The following is a 27651-nucleotide window of genomic DNA, read 5'->3' as shown; positions in this document are numbered from 1 at the left end:
AAATTTTCTTCTCCATTGGGAAGTTTGGTCTTTATTTGTTTTCACTTAAATTCTTTTTTTTTTTTAAAGATTTTATTTATTTATTTGACAGACAGAGATAGAGACAGCCAGCGAAAGAGGGAACACAAGCAGGGGGAGTGGGAGAGGAAGAAGCAGGCTCACAGCAGAGGAGCCCGATGTGGGGCTCGATCCCATAACGCCAGGATCACGCCCTGAGCCAAAGGCAGACGCCTATCCGCTGTGCCACCCAGGCGCCCCTCACTTAAATTCTTAACGAATATTGATTTTTTGGTAAACCAATCTGCTTCCCAAGAGGATTGTGGCCATTTGATTTTTATTAGCTTTTTCAAATTTGTATTAAGTCATTGTGCTTTTTAGGCATTAAAATTCCATTAAAGTGAATCATAGTGGTTTGGGAAACATATTAAACCTCTTGCAAAAGGTAGTAATACTGACAAAACAAGCAAAAGTAAGGTTAATGGTAAAGTGCCAGAAATTAAGTAATACAATGTTTTGCAAATCAGATTTAAAAATTAGGACTAGTGTTAGTCTATTAAAAAAACCCAAAAAAACCTTTCATATACTACACCTGCCAACAATTCAGCAATTACCTAACAACAGGCTACGGACTCTGTGAAATGGAGAAGCTGGTTAGTATGTGATGACACAGATTCAGGAAATCTAAGAGAGGTGATTTAAAATGGTAAAACTGGTGAATTTACAAACAGGAAGAGAGGCTTTTGAGTAGTGCAGAATCACTTTCAAATTTTAGAGTACAGGGGAAATTTGGAATTTCTTAAGTAATAAGTCATTGCAAGGTGAAGATAAAAAAAGCAAGAAATAAAAAATGGCCCAACACTACTGCCAAGAATTCTATTGTAGTGCATAAACATCACTATCAGTTATGTATTCTTAAACTGTGCTTCAAATCACAAGAGTTCAGTGGAAATGTTTGTTTTCGAGGGGGAAAAACCCAGTAGTTAGAAAAGTCTCTTTTTAGTTAGGGTTGTTTTTCCAAATAAGTTCTTTAAGCTAAAAATATAAATCAGCTATCCAAGCAATTTATGGTGCCATTGACTTATTTGAAAGCTGAGTCAAAGCAAAAAGTTTTTAGTGGACAAACTGCCTCAAGATGCAGATACATCAAAAAGTAAAAAATTACATGGTTCTAAAACTTGGATTAATATCTCTAGAGGTTTCATTACAATTATTTTGATTACTAAGGTGATCAAATGCAAAGCAATAAAATACAAATTTGAAAAAAACCCACCAAGGCATTACTTATTTAGTCTGTTTCCTAAAAATAAAATTCTTGAAGGTGGATGTATGTAAAAAAGGCATAAAAACAATTACTCAGAAGGTAGCCGAACAGCTAGGTTAAGTAGTCATGAAAAACACCCCAAGGACGAAGCTTAGATTTTAATGTAACATGGTGTAATGGAAACATTATCAGACTGGAAGCCAAATAACTCAGATTCCACTTCTGTCTGCTACAAGTGGTTTGTGACCTTGGCCTATTTCTACAAGAAACTCAGAGAACTAGAGGGTTTAGATCAGATGGTTTCTAAGGTTCTCTTCCAGTTTAAACCACTCTGATATTAAGTCTTCCCAGAAACATTTCTAACAGGTAGCCCTACCTGGAATGTTCCAATCAGATGAGTTTCTAGGAATACAATTATGCATATATGACAATAGTAGAGCTAAAAATGATTGGTTTTGAAAAAACTTGTTGCTGCCACCATTCTCAAAATAGACTAAATTTCCATGGTTCTTGTAGTGGGAAACCATAGGTTGTAAATTGATCTCTTCGACTATATCAATATTCCTCAACAATACTGTTTGTCAGCAGCAGTGTTTATTAGAATTCAATGATAGACAAAATCATATCTTTGTGATACTGCTATTTAAGAAGTTGCTATTGAATTGTGGTTATGTCTCTTTCTCCCATCCCCCAATTCAAATGTTGAAATCCTGAGCCCCAGTACCTAAAAATATGACTGTATTTGGAGATAGGATCTTTACTGGGTTAAAATAAGGTCATTAGGGTTAGCCCTAATCCGGTATGACTGGTGACCTCATAAAAAGGGGTAGTTTGAGAAACAGACTTGCATACAAGGAGAACACCATGTGAATGAAGATGGCCATCTACAAACCAAGAAGAAAGCCAGAACCCCTTATCTTCCAGATCTTCCTAATTCTAGATTAATACCTCAGTGGGTTTTCTCAGTGAATAAATGATTTGACATCAGCAGTTTGGGCTTACTTTGCTATAACTGAAAATGAATTGTGAAAAGGTTGAGCTATGAAATGTTCATTTTTATTGTCTAACCCCTTACCAGTTCCTCCTCACTCCCATCTTAAATCATTTAACTCATAGATAGGGGCTAAAATAGAATGAGAATTAAAAAAAAAAAAAAAGACTGCCAACAAAACTGGATCTTCCCTTCCTACTATAACACATGCCTCCTAGTGTTGTTAAAAGAATTACACAGATGGAGAGTCCACTGAGTCTTGGGGATAATTCCTGTTGGGGATTATCTGGGACGGTTTGGGTTCTTATTAATGGGAGTATCAGTGGGCTTCATTGTATGGTACATTGCATTTAAGTTCTGATAGTGCAGTACTTTAATGACCTCATACATGAAAAACTGAGTTTGTCTGGAGTTTAAAAAAGTTAATAGCACCCATGGTTATGGAAGGAAAACTGTAGTCTAGTTTCTTTAGTACATCTGTTTCTCATCAATTCATGAAATCAGAGCTTATGTAAGAAACAAGACAACAGACACCAAGAGTGGTTAAAACTACCATGCACTGAAAATACCACATTTAGGATACCATTGTATACTGAAAAATGTAGCAATGCCAAGAAAATTGGACAATTAAAAAAATCTTGTTAAAAGCAATTCTCATAAGTTATGTTTAAAATTATCCATTTTAACATCTCCAAAAAAGTCAAATTTATTATCTTACATTAACATTATGGCAGTTAAAGAAAATAATCAAGTTGTCTCATGGACTGGAAGGTGACTTATTAATTCCCTCTCATTTCCAAACCTCATCAAGCAGTCACTACATTTATGAGGTAAGTCAGCTGAATGCTTGAAATCTAGATGAATTTTAAGATCTTCAATTTGTCCTGTTGAATATTCACAGTATTGACATAAATAAATCCCTTCAGATAAGTGTGAATTTAAATGTTTGCAATATTCTAGCATACTTGAAAAGCCTTTCCCACAGTCATCACAAACATGAGGAAAAATTTTAGTATGTTCAATAGCAACATGCCTGTTAACATTTGTATGAAGCCTACTCCGAAAACCACATACTTGACATACAAAGAAGTTTTTACATTTGTCAAAAGTAATTTTGCTTAAGAGGCTGTACTGTCCATGTTCTCCATTGTTATACTTATCACTTAACTCAATTAATTTACATGCATGTTCATTTACCACATGGCTATGCAAATCTTCTGGATCATTCGTTTCATGCTCACAAAACTGACACAAGTACTGTTCATCACAGCTGTGCTCCTGGAAATGTAGGTAGAGTTCACTGCTTGAGGAGAACTGTACATCGCACTGTTCACACCAATAGAGGTGGTCACTAAAATGGGTGTCTGCAATGTGCTGGCTGAGGTTCTCAAAAATCACTGTTTTATAATCACAGTATTTACAAATGTAGGGATCCTCTTCATGCAGTTTGGCATGTTCGATCAAAAGCATGTTGGTAGAGAAACTTTCCTTGCATACTCGACACACATTTGAATCAGTACGCTTATGCTTCAGGATCATATGCTGCTTTAAATCAGAAAAGTATTTGCTGTTGAACTCACAAAGTTCACACTTATAGAGGCCACTGCTATTGGCTCTCAGCAAAGGCCATTTCTGTTGGGCAGTCACATTCAAAGCTTGGCTCTTGTCAAGAATTTTGCAAAGTTTAGCTGGTGGCTCCTCTTCAGTTTGGTCTTGCAGACTTTCCGAGGAATTGTTTTCTGTCTCTATATCATAATCTTCAGAAATCGCATGCACTTCTGCAGCAATTGGAACATCTTCAGCAGTGTGAACTTCTATAGGGCTCTCCTCTTGAGTTTGCTGGTTGACTGACTCAGGTGAGTCACACTCTTCATCACAAATTTCAATATCAGCAGATTTTTCTGAAAAATATAACATGTCTATTATTATTACTAAATAAGACCTACTGAAAAATCGGCAAAAAATGTATTTTATACATAATTTTTTCATTAATCTATATAAAATAAGTAAATGCTATTAACTGATTTCCCTAACCTGCAGAAAAGGCAGTGTGGTCTAGAATTCTAAGTACAGGACTGGGAACCAGGTAGTTCTGATTTCTATTTCTGGCCTTGATTCCATCTGTAAATTTTGGCAAGTCATTTGATGTCTCTGTATCAGAATCATCATCTGTAAAAAGAGATTTGGAAAAATACTTATTATTTATATCAAAGCATTAAATACTAATTATTATTAAACAAAGCACTAAGCATTTTAAACATAATTTTGAATTCCAACAGGAACTAAAGGACTTAGATTTAGCCAGAAAAAGGGATATTATCCAACAGACACACACAAAAATCTGTCAACAAGCAACTGCTTTTGCATCCGTGCCCCATTTGGACTAGAATATACTTTTTAAAGTTACTTAGGAATTTTCAGTTTAAATTACTGAGTTTGAATAAGCCTTTATTCTCTCAGTCCAGACCCAATGTTTTAAAGTTAGCATGGGAAAACTGAAATACAGGTCAGTAGAAAAAACTGGGCTTCAACATCATCATGTCACTGTTGTTTTTAAAAGACTTTATTTTTTAGAAGTTCTCAGAAAAAATTTGAGAAGATAGTACAGAGAATTCCCAGATATTCTGCATTCAGTTTCTCATTCTCTTACATTACATTTCAGTTTCCCCATTCCCCTAATATGATACATTTGTTCCAATTAATAACCAATACCAGTAAGATGGTATTGACTAAAGTCCATACTTAAGCAGATTTCCTTAATTTTTACCTAAGGTCCTTTTTCTGTTTCAAGATCCTAAGATTCCACATCACATTTAGCTATCCCCTCTCTCTAGGATACTGTTAGCTGTGGCAGTTTCTCAGACTTTCCCTGTTTTTGATGACCATGACAGTTTTGAGGAGTGGAGTGTCAGGTATTTTGTAGGATGGCCCATGATTGGACTGGGATTATGGGTTACTAGAGGTAGACCAGAAAGGCAAGCTGCCATTTTTATCACATCATATCAAGGGTGCGTAGTACTAACACGATTTATTACTGTAGATGTTGACGGTGATCACCTGGTTGAAGGAGTATCGGTCAGGTTTCTCTGCTGTAAAATCACTCTTTTACTTTCCATACTCCATGCTTTGGAATGAAGTCCCTGTATGCAGTCCCCATTTAAGGAGTGGAAAGTTATGTTCCACCTCCTTGAGGGAGGAGCGTCTGCATAAATAATTTGGACTTCTGTACAGTTTCTATTTATTTACTCATTCAATCACATCAGTATGGACTCAGGAATATTTATTTTATATTTTGAGTTATAATTCTTTTTTTTCTCTCAAATTGTTTCAGCTTTGGCTACTGGGAGCTCTTTTAGTTGGCTCCTGTGTTCCTTTGACGTACCTGTATGGTGTGCGTGTATTGAGTACTTCCTTATTTTCTGGCACCACAAAACACTCCAGGCTCATCGTACGTATTTCCCACCTCAGAACTAGAACCAGCCATTTCTCTAAGTGCTAGTTGGTTTTGTTGGAGAATGGTTTTAGAAACCAAAATCTGGGCTCACTCCTACTGGGGCATCATTTCTTTTAGGCCCTCTCAGCTAACAGAGTAAAAACATTTGTATATTGCTACATATACATGGACATATCAATAAATATCTCTGTATGTAACCATCTGTATCTCTATTAAGCCAAACATGAGTTCCTACAAATGTCTCCAACTCCTTATGCTTTTTAAAAAATTATGTTTCTGTGCCTCTGATAGAAGCTCAAGGAAATTGGCAGTTTTGATGGTTGCAAAGAAAGAAGACAGTAAATGCAAATTTTTATCATTTACCCAACACTCTCGACAAGTCACTAAAAGATGCAAGACTGAAAAACACCAAATCCTTCTCCCTCTGCTCCTTCCATTAGCCCTCTAGACTACAGCTGAGTGGAAGAACTGTGTAATACTACTCCTAACCTTTCATCATAAATGCTTCCAGCTCTGGGTCAGTCTTACTTTTCCACCAATTCCTTGCCACCAAAAATGGACTTAGGAAAGTGTGGTTTTTATTTATAGGTCTGAAATAATGTTAAAAATTAAAAATTCATACTTGCTTTCTTTCAAAAAACGTCATTTCCTTACATTTAAACAAACTGAATACTTGCCCATTTAAAAGTGATAACTTTCACCCACATTTTCAAGTAAGAAATAAAAACACATAAAAGCAACTTAAAGGATATTTTGAAAAGTATTAGATATACCTTTGTTGTCAAAATATTTTAAGTCTGGTTGTCTCATAGAACAAACACTATAACAATGATCAGAAAAAATTCCATTGAATCCATCTGCAATTCTGCTTATTCCAGAGGAATCTGAACATAAAAACAAAATTTGAAAAATTTAAAAAATATATACATTTAATAACAGCCATCCCTTTATCCAACATATATAAATCTTCATATTTGTAATGAGGTATTAATATTTCCCTCAATTCTGAAAGCTTCTATATTTCAGATCTGATTTTGACATTGAGCTTTGAAAGAAACACAAATTACATGACTTACAATATAACACTTGAAGCACACAAAGATAGATCTGCCTTACTGTCAGGATTCCACAGATTGTAAATATGCAATAAATGTACTAACTGCAAAAAACATTGAATTAACATTGAATTAACTACCAAGAAGATCTGCCATGTAGTGAAGAGAATGCACAAGGCACAGGGGAAATGGTCTGAGGACCAATTAGGGCTTCTGAATAGTCATTTCAAGTCTTGTCTGGGAGGGGCTAGGAGGCAGTAAATCAGGCTTAATTTCCTCAGATATGAAGAATGTGTAGCTTGGGTGGGCTAGCGGGTATGTCAGAGACTGTCTCAAACATAGATATGTGAGATTAGTTACAGGAGGCCACAAAGACCTCTCTCTTTTTCTTTGTGCACCAACATATACTTTATTATTTTTTAAACTTATTTAAATTCAATTAATTAACATATATTATTAGTTTCAGAGGTAGAGTTCAGGGATTCATCAGTCTCATATAACACCTAGTGCTCATTATATCACATGACCTCCTTAATGTCCATCACCCAGTTAGCCCCTCCCCCCACCCCAGCAACCCTGTTTGTTTCCCATGATGAAGAGTCTCTTATGGTTTGTCTTCCTCTGATTTCATCTTGTTTTATTTTTCCCTCCCTTCCCCTATGTCCTCTGTTTTGTTTCTTAAATTCCACGAGTCAAATCAAAAACCTCTCTTCTTAAGACCTCTCTTATTGCCAAGATAGCAGAGCCAACCTCAACCAAAGGACCTAAAATAACATAATTAAAATAAAGTTCACATTTCTGAAAATAATGTATAGGATAAAAATTTTTTCCCAATGATCCAAATATCTTCCACCAAGGTTAATGTTGTGCCTTAAGAACAAGTTTGGGAATCACACAAGCAAATCTCAATTATGCTGTATAAGCATGCAACCTTGGATATCTAATTTTAAATACCTATCAACCATTAAGTTGTAAGTATTAAATAATGTCTGTAAACTTCTGATGTGTGCCTAGCACATGGTAGACAATGAGGAATATATATTCAGAGAACTTAAAATTTTCTCTTACCTAAAAATTGACCCAGATATTTAACTGTTATCTGATTCTTTACGAGAAAATGGTAAGAATACAAATGCATGGTACTTAATCCAAGGCCCAACTTTAAAATAACCGACTGACCTGAGTAACGAGAAGGGTGTAATGTCTTCCTTTTTCTTTTTTTAGGATATTCATTCATATCTTTTCAATCTAAAAATGGAAAAATTTAACAAAAATACCACAAATAAAGACTGTTAATATTTTATAAAAATTCCTTCTAACCAAATAACTTACTGGTAATAAGAAATGTGTGCGCCACTTGAAAATCTACTTTGTAAGATAAGTGCTAAACAATGCTTCTGTTTATATTTTGGATTTATTTTTCTGATCAAGTTTAAAGGCAGGACACTAACACCTGTTTTTTTTTTTCTTGGTGAGGTTGAGAAGTCCATTTCAAATGCTGATGTAATTTTGAGGACTGGATAATTACAATAAACCATACTCTTAAATTATCTTTTATTAAAAAAATTGTTATAGTACCCTATTAAGAATAAGACAGGTACGTTTCTTACAAATGGGAATATGTTGATACAGTTTTCAAGCTAAAGATGGATATATTCCCTTATAAAAATATTGTTACAAATCTATATCGATCCCGACTTCCAGAAAATATACTCATCACATAGAAGCTCAGAATATATTTTTTAAGAAAAAATCCTTTTCTTATTTATAAGGTCACATTCAACATTCTATTTTGAACAAAACAGGCAGCAACTTTTGTTTAATCATTAAATGATTAAATTCCCACGGACTGTTACAAAATTGACTAATTGGTTTTACCACATTCCACTTACTTGGTATAATTCTTAATACTGTAGTGAGGAGAAATGAATTACAGGAAAGTTTTCACAGATGGTAAAAAATGCCTGTAGGAAAAAACACAACAGAAGTCACATAAGCAAAAATGTATTTCACTTCTGAGACTCAAGAACACGATGGCACCAGGTCTTTAATTAACTGGAAAGTTACATGGATTTAATCCAAGTATAAATAATCTTTTGAGTATACTGTATTAAGCACTAAAAACTGATAAATATATGAGTATATACATGTGTCATTTCTTTGAAATGAATTTACCTTCTAAAGCTATAGCTTTAGAAAACAGGACTAAAAATAGGAATACAAATCTGCTTCTTCAGCCATAATGAAAGCAAATACAATGAAAGCAAACCAAATCAGACTTCAAGCTGTTTAAGTCCTTATAGACTATTTAACAATATAAGGACAATGACCAATCATGTGCCAGGCTGTGCACATGCTTTATCTTATTTAATCCTATAATATGAAAAATATACACTTTCTCAAAATTGATTATTTACCCTTTGTTATTGAAGAGGAAACTGAGGCACAATAAAATTAAGGCAATTCTTAATAAGTGGTAGAGTTGGAATTTGAATAAAGATCTAATTTTAAAGCGCAAGCTTTGGAAACAAATAGATAAAAGTGATCACCCCAATTCAAGTAACAGATTAGTGTCAGAATCAGAATCATCTCTTTCATTTCAGGTTAGTGTTCTTTCATTGTAGAAGTGGGCAAGTAAGGAATGTCAGAAAAAGAAATGGACGTTTCCTCCACCAGCTTTATATGCTGCTTTTCTCTTTGTCAAAGTGATATACATAGCAGGTAGAACTTGGTATCATTACTGAGACCATCTTGTTTCTAAGGGTAAATAAGATACCTGAGGTGCACACACTATTTTTGCTGCTTCACTAAGTTCTGGGCATATTAATTAAAACTCCAGGTGATGTGATCATACAGTAATAAGATAGTGCTTTTTAGTTTATTGAGCATTTTCCTCTTATTTTATTTGATCTTCACAACAATCCTGTGAGGTACATAGAAGGGCTACCACCAAACTCACTCCAATTTTAGTGATGAAGCATACAGTGAAAGTCAACTCAACTAAATGGCAGAACCAGAGCTGAAAGAGCATGTCTTCTGCTCTTGAGTTTTGAACAACTAATTCTGTGTAAGTAATTTTCATTGCTAATCGCTATTACTAGCAAGCTACATCTTCCAGTTCTTACTCAGTCACCAATTGGGAGGAAGGGAAGGGAATCACCCAAAGAAACCGACAACAGTGAGATTTAGAAATAGTATCTCTATATTTAACGGTTCACCTAACACAAATAGCATTCCTTGAACCCTTCAAAGCCAATCAAGTGCATTCAAAAATCAAAAATTTATTATGTAATAAACTAAAATCTCAAGACTTATTCCTAATACCCGTTCTGTACACTTCCGGAATTTATACAGCCCAAAGCACTACACTTCATGTTTTAAATATTCTAAAACTATCAAGGAGAACAATGGAAACTATCGGCCAAACATTAAAGTAGCCTCTTGCTATTTCAGAATACACTTTAAATTCTTTCCAACTTGAAGAATGAAAAAGTAAGTAAAGGAAACCAAGCATGGCATTAAAATTAACATTGCAAGCTGGCCTGGATTCAGACTGTCAGGTGAGAGGAATAGGATCACCTTGATCAGGAAAGGTCTGACTCCTACCTAGGGCTGAACAATACCCAAACATTTATCAGGCACCCTTTCAGCATGATGCTAGAATGCCTACTCAAGACCAGAAATGCTAACCATCCTTCATTTCAGCAAATATTCTCATGTGCTTTTTGTATACGTAACTGTCCTGATGAAGAAGTTTGGCTTTTTACTCCAAGATGTCATATGAACATTGCTCACTAGTCTTCCTCTTGCGGGGAAGATTCTGAATCACACGAACCTTACCATTCACTCCCTCTTCCCCACTTAACAAACTACCCATGTAATACATGTCACTGCAGGAAAATTAGAAAAAAGGTTAGAAATTAATTTAAATTAATTAAATCACCTTGCATCTATTCAACCAGAAAAACCGTTGTTAACATTTTGGTATATAGACATCTAGACATTTTCCTATGCTAAGGTAGGTGTGTGTGTGTGTATTACATTTACAAAAATGACACCATGCCACACGAAACATTAAATTTTTAACTTACAAAATACATATCAGCATCTTTCCACCTTTTTTTTTTTTAACAAAAATGTCTACAAAATGCCATATAACAGGCAATCAGTACCTATATCAAATAGATCAACATCTAAAGCTTTTCAAGTAATATAAATATTCTCTAACTGGTATCAAAATAAGGTGAGTATTTACAATCAAAAGCTCCATTTTTTACAATAAGATTTTAAAAGCAAGTTCTTTTTCACCCTCATTTCAAAATAAGTATATATTCTCCAGATTTTAAAAGAACTGAAACACAAAAATGTTTCAGGAGAGTTTTTGAATTAGAACCCACGGTACATCCCACTTGAGTGTCAGTCTTTGCCCAAGTACAAATTTTTTATCTCTTTGCAGAGACATAAGCTGCTTCATATTACTCGCGTTCCTAGGTTGTACTGAAAAAGAAAAGCAAAAGGGGTGTATGAGCACCCTAAGGAGCGGCCCAGGCGACTGGCCGGAGACGAGAGCGCCAGGACGGACGCCTGCTTTCTGCGGCCGTGGCTCGGGGGCGAACAAGGGATGCGCTGCCAGAGGGTCCCGAAGCCGCTCCGCACGGCCAGGGGCCAGCCTGGCACGGACGGGCATCGGGAGCCCAGCCGCCCCCGGACACTGCGCGGGTCAGAGCGGCCGCGCAGCAGCACCCTGGACCCAGCCGCGTCCACGCCCGCGCCACGCGCCGGGCCCAGTAGGGCCAGGCGACCAGAGGGGACTGCCAAACCCCGACCCCAAAGGCGCCATAAGGCAAACAGCAGCAGGGGGCCGAGACGTCCTCCGCGGGGGGTGGAACTGCCTCCGGGATGGGGGAGGGGCCGCCATCCCGCCATAAAACGGAGGCAGAGTTTCATCTTAGAAGACGCCGTCAGGTCTTCCCTGCCCTCTCCCGTGGGAGGCTGCGTCCGCACGCCGCTGGCCCGCTCCTCCCTCACACTCACCAGGACCCCGGGGCCCGCCCGGCCAGCCCAGGCGCAGCTCTGAGGCGGCGGCAGTCGAGGAGCCCGAGTGCGGGCGGAGCGGACGCGCGGCCCTGCCGGCGGGCGGCGCCGCTGTGGCCCTCGCGCTCCCGGGCGCTCCCCCGGGCCGGCCCGGCCCTTCTCCCTCCCGCGCGCCTCACGCCCTGCCCGCCAGGCCCCAGGCCCAGGCTCGGCGGCCGCACTCACCGCCTCGCTCCGCGCCTGCGCCGCGCACCTCAGGGGCCCGCCGACTGGGCGGGGAGGTGACGAGGTGAGAGTGGGGGGGCAGGGGATCGCGCGGCGCGGCCACGCCGCACACCAGACCTGGGAGGGACCACCGGCCTTTAGCCCGGGGGTGGCCAGGCGGCCCGCGCCCCCTGCCGGCACTTCTTTGCCGCCGCAGGCTTCTTCCGGGCTGGGTACCGCCCCTCCGGAGCCGAGCGGGTGATTCCACTCCCTAGAATTGTTCCCCGCAAGGCCGCCGAGGGAACTCCCCCCCCGCCGCGGGCTCCCAGCCCTTCCTCTCGCCTCCAGAGAGGTGGGAGAAGAGCAGCGAGCTAGCGGCCCCTTTCCCACGCGGCTCCTCCAGGGGGCGTCCGAGAGCGGTCTTGCACAAGTTAGATTTGGCAAATAGCATTTCAACCCCCAGAGTGGCAGCTGCTTGCTGGGGATCTGAAGGGCGACGGCCGTGTCAAGGTTTTACTGAGGCCCCACCAAAGAAATACGCAGGGCTGCGATGCTGTTCACAGGGCAGGAGGTTGAGAATCTTGAAGATCTCGAGTCGTTATTAGGCTTTAGCCGGATTCCTTGATTCAAGAAATCCCGGTGGAATGAATGTAAAATTATAGGGGATTGGATTAGATTATTTAATTCCTTGTCGGATTTAGAGCTCCTATGAGCAGACGTGGAGAGGATTAAATTGAACAAGCATAAATAAACCTGTGAGCACGGTTTCAAAAATGAACATCTCTGTACAAGGGTGGTCATATGTTTAATTTTTGATACTAAATTGAAGTTGTCAGTCCCAATTTACAAATTAGAAAAGCGAGGGTCTAAAGACGAGGTCTTACTCATTTTTGTAACCTTAGCACCCGGGTTCAAATAATTGTTAAGTAGATGAATGGGGCCCATGTGGATTATCACGTGCTCAAGGTCACTCGGATGGTTAGGGCTGCAGTCCATGTCTTTTCATCCACATCCACTGTGCTTTTTTTGATTACTACATGCTACCCAACCAATCAAACGCTAGAGAGTAATAATCACAGACCTTACTACCATTCCTTCACCTTTATCCCAGAAGATAAAGCCGTATTTTAAAGGGACACCGGTTTGCGATGCTTAGTTTTTATGACCTCAGCTTTTAAGTGTGTACTCAGCCCAGATAAGTGAATGTTTACGAGTGCTGGCATGGCCTGAATAAAGAACGAAGAGATTTAATGGTATCTTTTAATCCTAGTATAGTTAGTATCTGCCACCGAATAGGGAATGGACACGTGTTTGTTGAATTTATGAAAACGGTATGCATGGTTCCGTCCTCGGGTAGTTGGGCTGTTTCCCGATGTGACACAGTGGAAGCCACAAGGGGGTGGTATGGGACCATTTTAAGTTGCTGTTTCGCTCACGCGTTGCCTTGCGCCAAACAAAATCTTTAAATTCTAGGCTGAATTTCAAAACATTCTGTAGTGAGAGCAAACACCCGCCCCAGCGCAGCACATTACTTAAACAAGCAAACAAACAAATCCACACTATTTTCCTTTACCCCGAGAAGTAAATATGAAGAGCTTCACGATGTTGACGTGTCTTTTAGCATAATCACAAATCGGGCTGCTTAATGTTCTTTGATTAGCTGGAGTACGTTTTCCAGTTTCATTTTTGCGTCTCCCTTTTCCTTTCCTCCTCTTAACGGAGGGTTGTGGCTGCGGGGATGAAACCCTCAAATCTCAAAAGATTACCGAGTTGTAGAGTTTGCTATCTTCTCATGTAATTTTGATCCAAGGGGTATTAAATCATCATCATTTTCTCCTACTTTTTATCACACTGGTAGTATAGCTCAATTTTTTTCCTGATTAGAAAAGGGATACATCTTTATCACAGAATAGAGATAATAGCAAAGTATGAATAGCAAAAGAAAAAGTTATAACCGTGCAACCCAGAGCTAACCAATGGCAATATTTTGCTCAAGGGTTGTACATTATATATATTTTTAAATCTATATCCATTTAGAATTGGTTTTAAAAATTTGGACCGTATTAGGTTATTCTGTAGCAGCCCCGCCCCCAATATAGCACGATATACTTTATGCTATGCTATGTTAGTGGCACCTTGGAATTCCACTTTAAATAACCAACCGTACAGTTAAATAGTGGATGATTAAGTTGTTTCTATCTTTAAAAAATGCTCTGCTAATTTGGTAAATAAATCATAGTATTCCATCTTAATTTGTATTTGTTTTTTGTGAACTTGAATATTTTCTCGTGTGTTTACTGGCCATTTGTATTTTTCTCAGTTTATGTCTTTTGTCCATTTGTCTACAGGCTGTTTATCTTCTTCTTTTTTTTTTTTTAATGATTTTTTATTATATTATGTTAGTCACCATACAGTACATCCCCGGTTTCCGATGTAAGGCTCGATGATTCATTAGTTGCGTATAACACCCAGTGCACCATGCAACACGTGCCCTCCTTACCACCCATCACCGGTCTATCCCATTCCCCCACCCCCTCCCCTCTGAGGCCCTCAGTTTGTTTCTCATAGTCCATAGTCTCATGTTTCATTCCCCCTTCTGATTACCCCCCCTTTCTTTATCCCTTTCTTCCCCTACTGATCATCCTAGTTCTTATGTTCCATAGATGAGAGAAATCATATGATAGTTGTCTTTCTCTGCTTGACTTATTTCACTTAGCATTATCTCCTCCAGTGCCGTCCATGTTGCAGCAAATGTTGAGAATTAGTTCTTTCTGATAGCTGAGTAATATTCCATTTTATATATGGACCACAGCTTCTTAATCCAGTCATCTGTTGAAGGGCATCTCGGCTCCTTCCACAATTTAGCTATTGTGGACATTGCTGCTATGAACATTGGGGTGCCTATGGCCCTTCTCTTCACTACGTCTGTATCTTTGGGGTAAACACCCAGTAGTGCAATGGCTGGATCATAGGGTAGCTCAATTTTTAACTTTTTAAGGGACCTCCACACTGTTTTCCAGAGTGGCTGTACCAACTTGCGTTCCCACCAACAATGTAGGAGGGATCCCCTTTCTCCACATCCCCTCCAACAATTGTTGTCTCTTGCCTTGTCTATTTTTGCCATTCTAACTGACGTAAGGTGGTATCTCAGTGTGGTTTTGATTTGAATTTCCCTGATGGCTAATGATTTTGAACATTTTTTCATGTGTCCGTTAGCCATTTGTATGTCTTCATTGGAAAAGTGTCTGTTCATATCTTCTGCCCATTTTTTGATTTGTTTATTTGTTTCTCGTGTATGAGTTTGAGAAGTTCTTTGTAGATCTTGGATACCAGTCTTTATCTGTAGTGTCATTTGCATATATAGTCTCCCATTCCATGGGCTGCCTCTTAGTTTTTTTGACTGTTTCCTTGGCTGTGCAGAAGCTTTTTATCTTGATGAAGTCCCATAAGTTCATTTTATCTTTTGTTTCTCTTGCCTTTGGGGATGTGTCATGAAAAAGGTTGCTTTGGCCGATGTCGTAGAGGTTGCTGTACAGGCTGTTTATCTTCTTAAAGAAAGTTAAAATTTTTAGCCTTTTACTCGAGCTATATGTTGCATATATTTCTTTCTAGTTTGTTGTTTACCTTTCAATTGTGTTAGTGCTACAAATGTTTTAAATTGCTGTGAAACTGAGTCTATTAATCTTTTTCTCTACAGATTCTATTATTCACCTTATGCTGAGATAATCTTTTCTTCTACCCAATATCTGGTTGCATTTTTTACTTTAACTTTTTAGCTTATCTGTAATTTATTTTGGGGTGTGAGATGAAGAGAACTCATTCTCTTTCTCTCATAATCCTTTTTTTCTCATTTCTCTCCCTCTTGTTTAACAGCCTGAAATTAAATTTGTAAGGATAGCCTCGTCTGATGCTCAGTTAGCTTCTTAAGGCATTGTTTTTCAAACTTTGACTGCGTCAGAATCACTAGCAGGTCATGTCAAACTATAGATGCCTGTGCACTAGCCCCAGTTTCCTTTTTTCCTTTTTTTTTTTTTAAAGATTTTATTTATTTATTTGACAGAGAGAGAGACAGCCAGCGAGAGAGGGAACACAAGCAGGGGGAGTGGGAGAGGAAGAAGCAGGCTTCCTGCTGAGCAGGGAGCCCTATGTGGGGCTCGATGTGGGGCTCGATGTGGGGCTCGATCCAGAACCCTGGGATCATGACCTGAGCCGAAGGCAGTTGCTTAACAACTGAGCCACCCATATACCCCTCTGGCCCTGGTTTCTATTTAGGTAAATCTGGGCTGGAGCTGGGTGATGCTGATGTTGTTGGCCCAGGATCACACTTCGAGAGCCACTATCCTAAGGCTTTCCCCGCCCAACCCTAGCCAAATAGCACTTCTCATTATTCCACAGATAGGCTCTAGCTCTTTCTCACCATTGTGTTTCAGCATGTTTTTTCCACCTGCAAGGTCTTTGCCTTGTTTCTGTCTGTAAAGTCAAGCTCACAATTTATCTCTTCTGTGAAATCTTTTTTTTTTTTAGATGGTGGGTTTTTTTTTTTTTAAGATTTTATTTATTCACCTGACAGAGAGGGACAGCCAGCGAGAGAGGGAACACAAGCAGGGGGAGTGGGAGAGGAAGAAGCAGGCTCCCAGCGGAGGAGCCTGATGTGGGGCTCGATCCCAGAACGCTGGGATCACGCCCTGAGCCAAAGGCAGGCGCTTAACGACTGTGCCACCCAGGTACCCCTCTTCTGTGAAATCTTTGATTATCCCCAGCAGAGATCTCTGATCACTCTTCAGAGACTCCGCAGTATTTGGTACATTGGTCCACCTGTCACCAGAGATGTATTTACTGCAAAGGAAACAGAACTTAAACCTCAAGTCCTCTCAATTGCATGAACCTTTTCCAAGATGAGGTAGTTGTAATTTGATATTCTGGTATAATTTTGTATTTAAATAAAATTTTATATTTGTAATTTTATATTCTTTTTCTTAACAATTTCATTCCCCCAATTTGCATAAGGTTCCCTCCTCACAAAAATTGGCTTCACCCCTGTTTATCATATTTTTTCTCTACAGACTTCTAATTGTGTTTTTATTGTATTCCAGTCTGTTCCATTTCCCTGCTTAGCTGTGTCTTGTCTAGACTCTCATTAATTTTTTAAATAAAATATTCACTGCAGGGGCGCCTAGGTGGCGCAGTTGGTTAAGCGACCAACTCTTGGTTTTGGCTCAGGTTGTAGATCTCAGGGTCATGAGATTGAGCCCCGTATGGGGCTCTGTGCTCAGCCTGGAGTCTGCTTGAGACTCTTTCTCCCTCTCTCTCTCTCTGCCCCTCTCCCTCCCTCTTTCTCTCTGTCAAAAAAAAAAAAAAAATTCACTGTATATGGGGGGAATAAAATATTCACTGCATATGTACCTTGGGTCTAGCGCTATACTAGGTACTGGGGATACAGTGTGATCAAGATAGATATAGCCCTTGCCCTGCTGCTCCTTATAGTAGAGTAGGGGAAATAGGCAATTAAACAGCACTAGAATGTGATGACTAAACTTATTTAAAGTAAATGAAGAGTGTTATGGGAGCACATGATAGGTGGCCTAGTTTGGTCTAAGGAGGATGGGGGCAGGTAAAGAGTGTAGGCATTCAACTTGTTGAATGGATTGGTAAACTCTGTCCTAGCCACTTAGCTTGCTAGCACCAGTGCAGACCTGACCGCGCGACATACTCCTGACTCAGACATGAGGCAGCTGCATGCCATAGCCTTGAGTCAGGGACCTCACATCCCCAACAGAGACACCTGGACTCCATAATTATGAGCCACTCAGACAGCAGAGGTCCTCCAAGCAGCCAGCCCAGTGCTTTCAAAACCAGCAAGTCCAGATTTAGCCACCTAGTCAGCCCACTCAGACATTGATTCCTTAAAATGGAACACAGAGAGAGGCTTTTGGCTTTAAAAGACTTATTCCATTTTCCCTTCCTTGACCCTTATCACCAAGAGTCTACCTAGACTCTATTCTGGATCAAGTTCCCTGCTTTGCTATCAGACTTTTTCACTCAATGCTGAATTTTCAATTGCTATTATTCTTTATTTTTTCTTCAACTGGATAAACGAATGAATGAATAAAATCTGACTAGCCTTCCTTATTAGAATATTAATAATAATTTCTACATGTATGGCACTTTTATTTTCTAGAGTACTGACTTTATTTACAGCATTTGGGAATGAAGGTCAAGTGTTGTATCCGTTTGATAGATTTAGACTTAGACATATATGCCTGCAAAGATCTGAAGGCTGAGCCATGTCAAGGGCGATTGAGATTAATAGATGATGAAAAGGAAGGATTTCCCTAGTAAATAGATATATCTGTTATCCCTAGAAAGAAATCTAATTGTTTAGGTATGTATAAGGCATTACTACTGTTGCACAATATCCAATCTCTGGTGCTCTCTGCTTTCAGGCATATGGAGATCATTCAGGAGATGATACTCCCTGTCCTGTTTGAAGTCAGGTAGAGCCACGTGACTTGTGTTGGGCATGAAGATGTCTGTACAAGTGTTATGTGTGACTTCTAGGTGGAGGCATTTCATTTCCAGCGCTTGCTTCTCTAGCCCTCCCTTCCTCTGTGTGGAGAACTATGAACATCCATAGCAGACCGGACATGAACAAAAAACATACTGAAGCCATTAAGTAAGGAAAAAAGATTTAGGAGAAACATCATGATGAATGCAGGTCTTGATTTTTCTGCCTTTCACAGATATAAAATCCCTTTGTTTAAGAATTTTTAGGAGAAGAGTTAAGATGGCAGAGTGGTAGGTGGACCCGGTGCTTGCCTCCTCCCTTGAACACAACTAGATAAATATCAAATCATTCTGAATATCCAAGAAATCAATCTGAGGACTAACAGAACAAATTGCACAACTAGAGGGAGAGAAGAGACCACATTATGGAAGGTAGAAGATATGGAGACATGATTTGGGGGAGAAAAGGATCAAGGGTGGTACAGAGAGGAGGAAGCCCTGCTCATGGAGAAAGGAGAGAGAGAGCCAGAGCAGAGGAGAGAGAGAGTGAGAGTGAGCGATCAAGCAGTGCACAGGGGATTGCACAAGGAAACTGCTTCCCCAAAGCCATGGGCTGGGAAAACAAGAGCAGCTGATTATTGTGAGTTTTTACAACCAGTGGAGCTTAAAGACTGGAGTTTTAGATGTTCATGCCTTGGCCAGTGTTGAGCTTGGTGGGCACTGTAGTGGTCCTGTGGAGAAGGAGGGCAGAGGCTCCGGGAGCAGACAGCTGTAATCTGGGGACCCCCTGGGACACATTGGGAGAGACAGTTCCCCCTTCTTGGAGCACATCTGGGAGAGGTGGCATTGCCTCTCAGAGACAAAAGAACTGGCAGGCACCATTGTGCTCTCCTGTCCCTTAAGCAGAGGGGCAGAGACTCCTGCTGAGCGCAGCTAACCTGCACTCAGGCACTTTACTCTAGACTCCAAGCTCCTGCATGTTGGTGCAATTGCTCTTCTGGGACAAACCAGCACCAGCCAGAGTGTGGGGAGACCCTTGGCCAGAGGACCAGTTCACGTCCATGCCACGCCCCTGATATTTGGAGTATTGAAACTCACCTGGCATGTCTGAGATAAAACACAGGTGCACTGCACTGCCAGGTGAGCAGATGGCCTGGACACAGAGAAGGTGAAGGCAGGAATCTGAAGGATGCCTGGGACAAACGAGGAGTGATTGTTTGCTCTTCTGTGAGTGCTTTCCAGACAGAGTTGGCATGAACTCCCCTCTCTAGGGAGGAGGGAGAAGACTGGTGCCATTTTCCTCCCCCACCCATCAGCACAGACACACTTCAGTGAGCAGTACAGTACCCACAGTGGAAGCCTGAGCTGCTTATACTGAGCCCCACCCTTCTGTGCTCTGCAGATGCTTTTTTGGTAGTGCAGGTGTGCCTGAGAGCCAGAGCAGCAGTGGGCCCTTTCCCCCAGAAGACCAGCACAAGCTCCCCTCATGCACCAAGTCTGCTGATCATAGAGTGCTGCAAAGCTTCAGCTCTAGTGGAAATAGGATCAGGCCTCTTTTGACAAGCAGATCAGAGCACACCTAGTTAAAACTCACCATACTCTGGACAAGGGCCAATACTCCCCACTGCAGGCAAGGAGAAACTCTGCAGAGGACTGACCTGAGGGAAAGAGCAGCCAAAACATAGCAGCAGAGTGCACACAGCGTACACCAGCAACACTTCCTGAAGTGCCAAGCCCTGGATTATATGACTTCTTCTTAATAAAGGCATTACTCTCAGGAACAGGAAACATAACAGGCTTTCTTAATACACAGAAGGCAAAGACCTAGACAAAATGCCAAGGTGGAGGAATTCATCCTAAAAGAAAGAAGAAGAAAAGGTCATGGCCAGGAATCTAATCAAAACAGACATAAGTAATATGTGTGATTCAGAATTTAAAACAACAATCATAAGGATATTAGCTGAGCTTGAGAAAAGCGTAGAAGACACCAGGGAGTCCCTTACCGCAGAGGTAAAAGACCTAAAAACTAATCAGGCTGAAATTTAAAAATGCTATAACCAAGATGCAAAACTGACTGAATGCAACGACAACAAGGATGGAAGAAATGGAGGAATGAATAAGTGATCTAGAAGATAAAATTATGGAAAATAATGAAGCTGAAAAGATGAGCGAAAGAAAGATATTGGATTATGAATGTAGACTTAGGGAACTCAGTGACACCATAAAGCATACTAACATTTGTATCATAGGAGTCCCAAAGAAGAAGAGTGGGGAAAGGGAGCAGAAGGTTTATTTGAGCAAATTATAGCTGAAAACTTCCCTAATCTAAGGAAGGAAACAGACTTCTAAATCCTGGACGCACAGAGAACTCCCATCAAAATCAATAAAAGCAGGCCAACACCAAGATATATTGTAGTAAAATTTGCAAAGTATAGAGTTAAGGGAAAAAATCCTAAAATCAGCAAGGGAAAAGAAATCCCTAACCTACAAAGGAAGACAACTAAGGGTAGGAGCGGATCCTCCCACAGAAACTTGGCAGGCCAGAAGACAGTGGCATGATATATTCAACATGCTGAGTGGGAAAAATCTGCAGCCAAGAATACTCTATCCTGCAAGGCTGTCACTCAGAATAGAAGGAGAGATAAAAGAATTTCCCAAATAAACAAAAACTAAAGGAGTTTGTGATCACTAAACCAATCCTACAAGGAATATTAAAGGGACTCTTTGAGTGGGAAAGGAAGACCAAAAGCAGCAAAGACTCAAAAGGAACAGAGAAAATCTCCAGAAATAATGTCTTTTTTTTTTTTTAAGATTTTATTTATTTATTTGACAGAGAGACAGCCAGCGAGAGGGGGAACACAAGCAGGGGGAGTGGGAGAGGAAGAAGCAGGCTCCCAGCGGAGGAGCCTGATGCGGGGCTCAATCCCAGGACCCTGGGATCATGCCCTGAGCCGAAGGCAGATGCTTAACGACTGAGCCACCCAGGCGCCCCCAGAAATAATGTCTTTTTTTTTTTTAATTTTTTTTTATTATATTATGTTAGTCAGCATACAGTACATCCCCGGTTTCCGACGTAAAGCTCGATGATTCATTAGTTGCGTATAACACCCAGTGCACCATGCAATCAGAAATAATGTCTTAACAAGTAATACTTTGACACTAAATTCATATCTATCAATTATCACTCCAAATGTAAGTGGACTAAATGTTCCAATCAAAAGACATAGGGTATCAGAATGGATAAAAAACCAAGACCCATCTAAATGCTGCCTACAAGAGACTTATTTCAGACCTAAAGACACCTGCAGATTGAAAGTGAGAGGATAGAGAATCATTTGCCATGCTAATGGATATCAAAAGAAAGCCAGAGTACCCATACTTATATCAGACAAACTAGATTTTAAACCAAAGACTGTAATAAGGGAGGAAGAAGGGCACTGTATCATACTAAAGGGATCTATCCAACAAGAAGATCTAACAATTGTAAATATTTATGCCCCCAACTTGGGAGCAGCCAAATATATAAAACAATTAATAATGAACATAAAGAAACTGATTGATAATAATACAATAATAGTAGGGGACATTAACAACCCACTTACATCAATAGACAGATCATCTAAGCAGAAAATCAACAAGGAAACAATGGCTTTGAACGACACACTGGGCCAGATGGAATTAACAGATACATTCAGAACATTTCATCCTAAAACCACAGAATACACATTCTTTTCGAGTACACGTGGGATATTCTCCAGAATAGATCACATACTGAGTCACAAATCAGGCCTCAACAAATACAAAAAGATTGAGATCATACCATTCATATTTTCTGACCACAACACTATGAAACTTGAAGTCAACCACAAGAAAAGATTTGGAAAGGCTACAAATACGTGGAGGGTAAAGAACATCCTACTAAAGAATGAATAGGTTAACCATGGTATTAAAGAGGAAATTTAAAAAAGAACATGGAAGCAAATGAAACTGAAAACATGACAGTCCAAAATCTTTGGGAAGCAGCAAAAGTGGGTTGAAGAGGGAAGAAAATAGCAATACGGGCCTTCCTAAGAGGCAAGAAAAGTCTCAAATACACAACCTAATCTTACACCTAAAGGCTGGGAAAAAAAAAACACCAAAAACAAAAACCAAATGAAGCCTAAAAGCAGAAGAAGGGAAATAATAAAGATTAGAGCAGAAACAAATGATATAGAAACAAGCAAACAAAAAAACCCAGTAGGACAGATAAATGAAACCAGGAGCTTGTTCTTTGAAAGAATTAATAAAATTGATAACCCCCTAGCCAGACTTATCAAAAAGAAAAGAGAAAGGACCCAAATAAATAAAATCACAAACAAGAGAGGAGAAATCACAACTAACACCACAGAAATACAAACAATTATAAGAGAATATTATGAAAAATTATGTGCCAACAAATTGGGCAATCTGGAAAAAATGGATAAATTCCTAGAAACATATAAACTACCAAAACTGAAACAGGAGGAAAATTTGAGTAGACTGATAACCAGCAAAGAAATTGAATCAGTAATCAAAAATCTCCCAACAAAGAAAAGGCCAAGGCTGGATAGCTTCCCAGGGGAATTCTACCAACCATTTAAAGAAGAGTTAATACCAATTCTTTTCAAGGTGTTCCAAAAAATAGAACTGGAAGGAAAACTTCCAAACTCATTCTATGAGGCCAACATTACCTTGATTCCAAAACCAGATAAAGACCACTAAAAAGCAGAATTACAGGCCAATATCCCTGATGAACATGGGTGCAAGAATGTTCAACAAAATACTAGGAAACTGAATTCAACACTACATTAAAAGGATTATTCACCACAATTAAGTGGGATTTATTCCTGGGCTGCAAGGCAATATTCACAAACCAATCAGTGTGATACACACATTAATAAAAGAAAGGGTAAGAACCACATGATCCTCTCAATAGATGCAGAAAAAGCATTTGACAAAGTACAGCATCCGCTCTTGATAAAAACCCTCAGCAAAGTAGGGATAGAGGGAACATACCTCAATATCCCATATACGAAAGACCCACAGCTAACATCATCTTCAATGGGGAAAAACAGAGCTTTTCCTCTACGGTCAGGAAAAAGACAGGGATGTTCATTCTCACCATTATTATTTAACATAGTACTGGAAGTCCTAGCTTCAGCAGTCAGACAACAGAAAGAAATAAAAGGCATCCAAATTGGCAAGGAAGAAATCAAACTTTCACTATCCACAGACAACATGATACTCTATGTAGAAAACCTGAAAGAGTCCACCAAAAAATTGCTAGCACTAATACATCAGTTCATCAAAGTCACAGGATACAAAATTAATGTACAGAAATCTGTTGCATTTCTATACAGCAATAATGAGCAGCAGAAAGAGAAATCAAGGAATCAATCCCATTTGCAATCGCACCAAAACCCATAGGAATAAACCTTTGGTTAGTAATAAACCTAACCAAAGAGGTAAAAGATTTGTATGCTGAGAACTATAGAACACTTGTGAAAGAAATTGAAGATGACACAAAGAAATGGAATGCTCATGGATTGAAAGAACAAACATTGTTAAAATGTCTATACTACCCAAAGCGATCTACACATTTAATGCAATCCCTATCAAAATACCACCAGCATTTTTCACAGAGCTAGAACAAACAATCCTAAAATTTGTATGGAATCACAAAAGACCCTGAATAGCAATCTTGAAAAAGAAAAGCAAAGCTAGAGGCATCATGATTCCCAACTTCAGGCTATATTGCAAAACTGTAGTGATCAAAACAGTATGGTACTGGCACAAAAACAGACACACAGATCAATGGAACAGAATAGAAAAACCAGAAATGGACCCACAACTATATGGTCAAGTAATCTTTAACAAAGTAGGAAAGAATATCCAATGGGGAAAAGACAGTCTCTTTAACAAATGGTGTTGGGAAAATTGGACAGCCACATGCAGAAGAATGAAACTGGACCACGTTCTTACACCATATGCAAAAATAAATTCAAAATGGATGAAAGTCCTAAATGTGAGACAGGAAACCATCAAAATCCTAGAGGAGAACACAGGCAGCAACCTCTTTGACATTGGCCATGGCAATTCTTACTAGACACATCTCTGGAGGCAAGGGAAACAAAAGCAAAAATGAACTTTTGGGACTTCATCAAAATAAAAAGCTTCTGCACAGTGAAGGAAACAATCAACAAAACTAAAAAACAACCTTCAGAATGGGAGAAGATATTTGCAAATGACATATCTGATAAAGGGCTATTATCCAAAATCTATAAAGAACTTACCAAACTCAACACCCAAAAAACAAATAATCCAGTTAAGAAATGGGCAGAAGACATGAGTAGACATTTTTCCAAAGAAGATTTACAGATGGCTAACAGACTCATGAAAAAATGCTCAACATCACTTATCATCCGGGAAATACAAATCAAAACTACAAAGAGATACCACCTTTCATCTGTCATAACGGCTGAAGTTAACAACACAGGAAACAACAGATGCTTGGGAGAATGTGGAGAAAGAGGCACCCTCCTACACTGCTGGTGGGAATACAAACTGGTGCAGCCACTCTGGAAAACAGTACGGAGGTTCCTCAGAAAGTTAAAAATAGAGCTACCCTATGACCCAGCAATTGCACTACTAGGTGTTCACCCAAAGTATACAAAAATACTGATTCAAAGGGATACTCTACCCCAATGTTCATAGCAGCATTTTCTACAATAGCCAAATTATGGAAAGAGCCCAAATGTCCATTGACTGATGAATAGATAAAGAAGAGGTGGTATATATACACAGTCAGCCATAAAAAAAGTGAAATCTTGCCATTTGCAACGATATGGGTGGAGCTAGAGTGCATTATGCTAAGTGAAATAAGTCAGAGAAAGACAAATACCGTATGATTTCACTCATATGTGGAATTCAAGAACCAAAACAGATGAATATAGGGGAAATAAAAAAAAGAGAGGGAGGCAAACCATAAGAGACTCTTAACAGTAGAGAGCAAACCAAGGGTTGGTGGAGGGAGGTGGGTGGGGTTGGGCTAGATGGGTGACGGGTATCAAGGTGGCACTTGTGTTGAGCACTGGGTGTTATATGTAAGTGATGAATCACCAAATTCTACTCCTGAAGCTAATATTATACTGTATGTTAAATAACTTGAATTTAAATAAAAACTTGAAACATTAAAAAATAATTTTTAAAGGGATGTGTCATTGATTTGCTCATAAAAATGATGAGGTTTGGTGTATTCAAAGGGTAGTTTATTTGGATGAGAATCTCAAATTTATTTTTTCCATTTTTACTCTGCCTGCTTCTTGGGTATTTTTCACAGCTTTTATAAACTTTTTCAGACATACACTAGAGAGAATAATAAATGAACCCTCATATACTCAGCATTCCATTTTCAATAATTATGAAGCTATACTTTATTTGCTTTCTCTTTTCTGTTTTTCCTTTTGCTCTCCCCCCTCCCTTACTTCCTTTTATCCTTTTCTCTCTTGTCTCAAACATTTTAAGAAGATCGCAGGTCATTTCACTCCCACATAATCCTCTATAGAATATGGACATTTTCTTACACGAACATGATGTTATTTTCACACCTAACAAAAAAGAACATTAATTCCTCATATCATCAAAAACACACATGTCTGTCTCCTCAACATCATTTTTCAGTTGGTTTGTTGAAAAATAAGATCCAAAGAAGGTCCGTAATGAAAACTAGTTGTCATGTCTCTTTAGTCTCAATTAAGCTGGAGAATTCCCTTCCCACATGTTTCATATCATTGATTTGTGAGAGACGAATTTATTTTTTACTTTCATATATTCAAATTTTGCTACAAACAGAACTCCAAAAATTTGTACTTTAAGGAATCTTTTCTGCTCTTAGTCTTTGCCAGTTTACAAAAAGCAGACAGAGTTTCAAAACAAAATAACCAGTCTTGTGGTAAGGGTGGGGGTGGGGGGGGGAGGGACATTACTCTGTTTTTATTAATTTATTTGGCTACATGATATTAAGCAGATTCAGAAATCTCATTTTTCAAGGAGAAACTAAACATTATTAGGTGCGATGTAAGTAGTTCAGTCCCATTTCCCCAGCTTATCACTATTAACACGGCTTGCTTCTTTGGCGGCTTCATTTTTTTTTTTTTTTGAAAGGTTTATTTATTTATTCGACAGAGAGAGAGACAGCCAGCGAGAGAGGGAACACAAGCAGGGGGAGTGGGAGAGGAAGAAGCAGGCTCCCAGCGGAGGAGCCTGATGTGGGGCTCGATCCCAGAACACCGGGATCACGCCCTGAGCTGAAGGCAGATGCTTAACGACTGAGCCACTCAGGCGCCCCAGGCGGCTTCATTTTTATCTCTGTAAGGACCTTGGAAAATGAAAGGTTAAATGGAAATCAAGATAAATTGGGACTGAGATTTTCAGTTCCTTATCTTGCCTTCTTCCTTATGAATGAAATCCTGACCTGACGTGAGGCGGAAATGTGTTTTCCAGCCCTCCTTGAAGATAGAGGTAGTACTACAATACATCTGGCCATTGAGAAGTAGGTAGAGGTGGTTGTGATGAGAAACAAGGAGAGCTTTCAAAAAATGGAGACAGACGGTTCATAGAGAAAGAAATAGAAATGGCCTTTAAACATATGAAAAAATGCTCAAGTTAATTCATAACAATATAAATACAAATTAAAACTACCTTGAGCTGTCATTTCTCACCGTGAGGTTGGCATAAATCCAAAAATTGGAAAGTTAACTCTTTTGGAGAGGTTTGTAAGGAAACAGCCATTTCATGAATACAAAATGATACAACACCTGGGGGGAAGATCTGGACAATGTTAGCAAAATTACAGATAAATTTGCCATTCAGTTGATAAGTTCCACTTCTAGAAATTTACCCTTAAAACATACCAGCACAACTCTGAAGTCACATATGCACAAGATTTGCATGAATGTGTGTGTGTGCGATAGCCTTTTCCTGAGTTTCTTAAGTCATATTTGATTATTGAAGCAAAAATCATAACATTGTCTAATGTGGTGTGCATCGTATGTAAAGGAAATACATAAAATTACTGTATTTAAAAAGAGGAGAGGGTGAAGGGACCTAAATGAAATAAGGCTTCTTCAAT

The 27651-nt window shown here is 39.3% G+C and overlaps 1 protein-coding gene across 2 annotated transcripts; it reads right to left on the bottom strand.

Moving 5' to 3' along the window:
* Positions 1 to 53: 53 nt before the first annotated feature.
* ZNF639 (zinc finger protein 639) lies at positions 54 to 12367 on the bottom strand. 2 transcript variants are annotated; one of them, XM_026498310.4, is made up of 6 exons: positions 12021 to 12367; positions 8654 to 8725; positions 7941 to 8009; positions 6480 to 6590; positions 4287 to 4421; positions 54 to 4153 (listed from the first exon to the last, which is right to left on the bottom strand). In XM_026498310.4, exons 3-6 carry the CDS (start codon positions 7996 to 7998, stop codon positions 3000 to 3002), a joined length of 1458 nt encoding a protein of 485 aa, XP_026354095.2. In that variant the 5' UTR covers positions 7999 to 8009; positions 8654 to 8725; positions 12021 to 12367; the 3' UTR covers positions 54 to 2999. The 2 variants fall into 2 exon arrangements, with proteins under 2 accessions (XP_026354095.2, XP_026354104.2); XM_026498319.4 differs by lacking the exon at positions 12021 to 12367 and adding an exon at positions 11796 to 11994.
* Between the last annotated feature and the right edge of the window lie 15284 nt (positions 12368 to 27651).

Source organism: Ursus arctos, unplaced genomic scaffold, assembly GCF_023065955.2.
Source record: "Ursus arctos isolate Adak ecotype North America unplaced genomic scaffold, UrsArc2.0 scaffold_4, whole genome shotgun sequence".
In the NCBI taxonomy this organism is placed as follows: Eukaryota; Metazoa; Chordata; class Mammalia; order Carnivora; family Ursidae; genus Ursus; species Ursus arctos.
The sequence above is the reverse complement of the archived record's forward strand: the minus strand, read 5'-3'. Positions and strand labels throughout refer to the sequence as shown.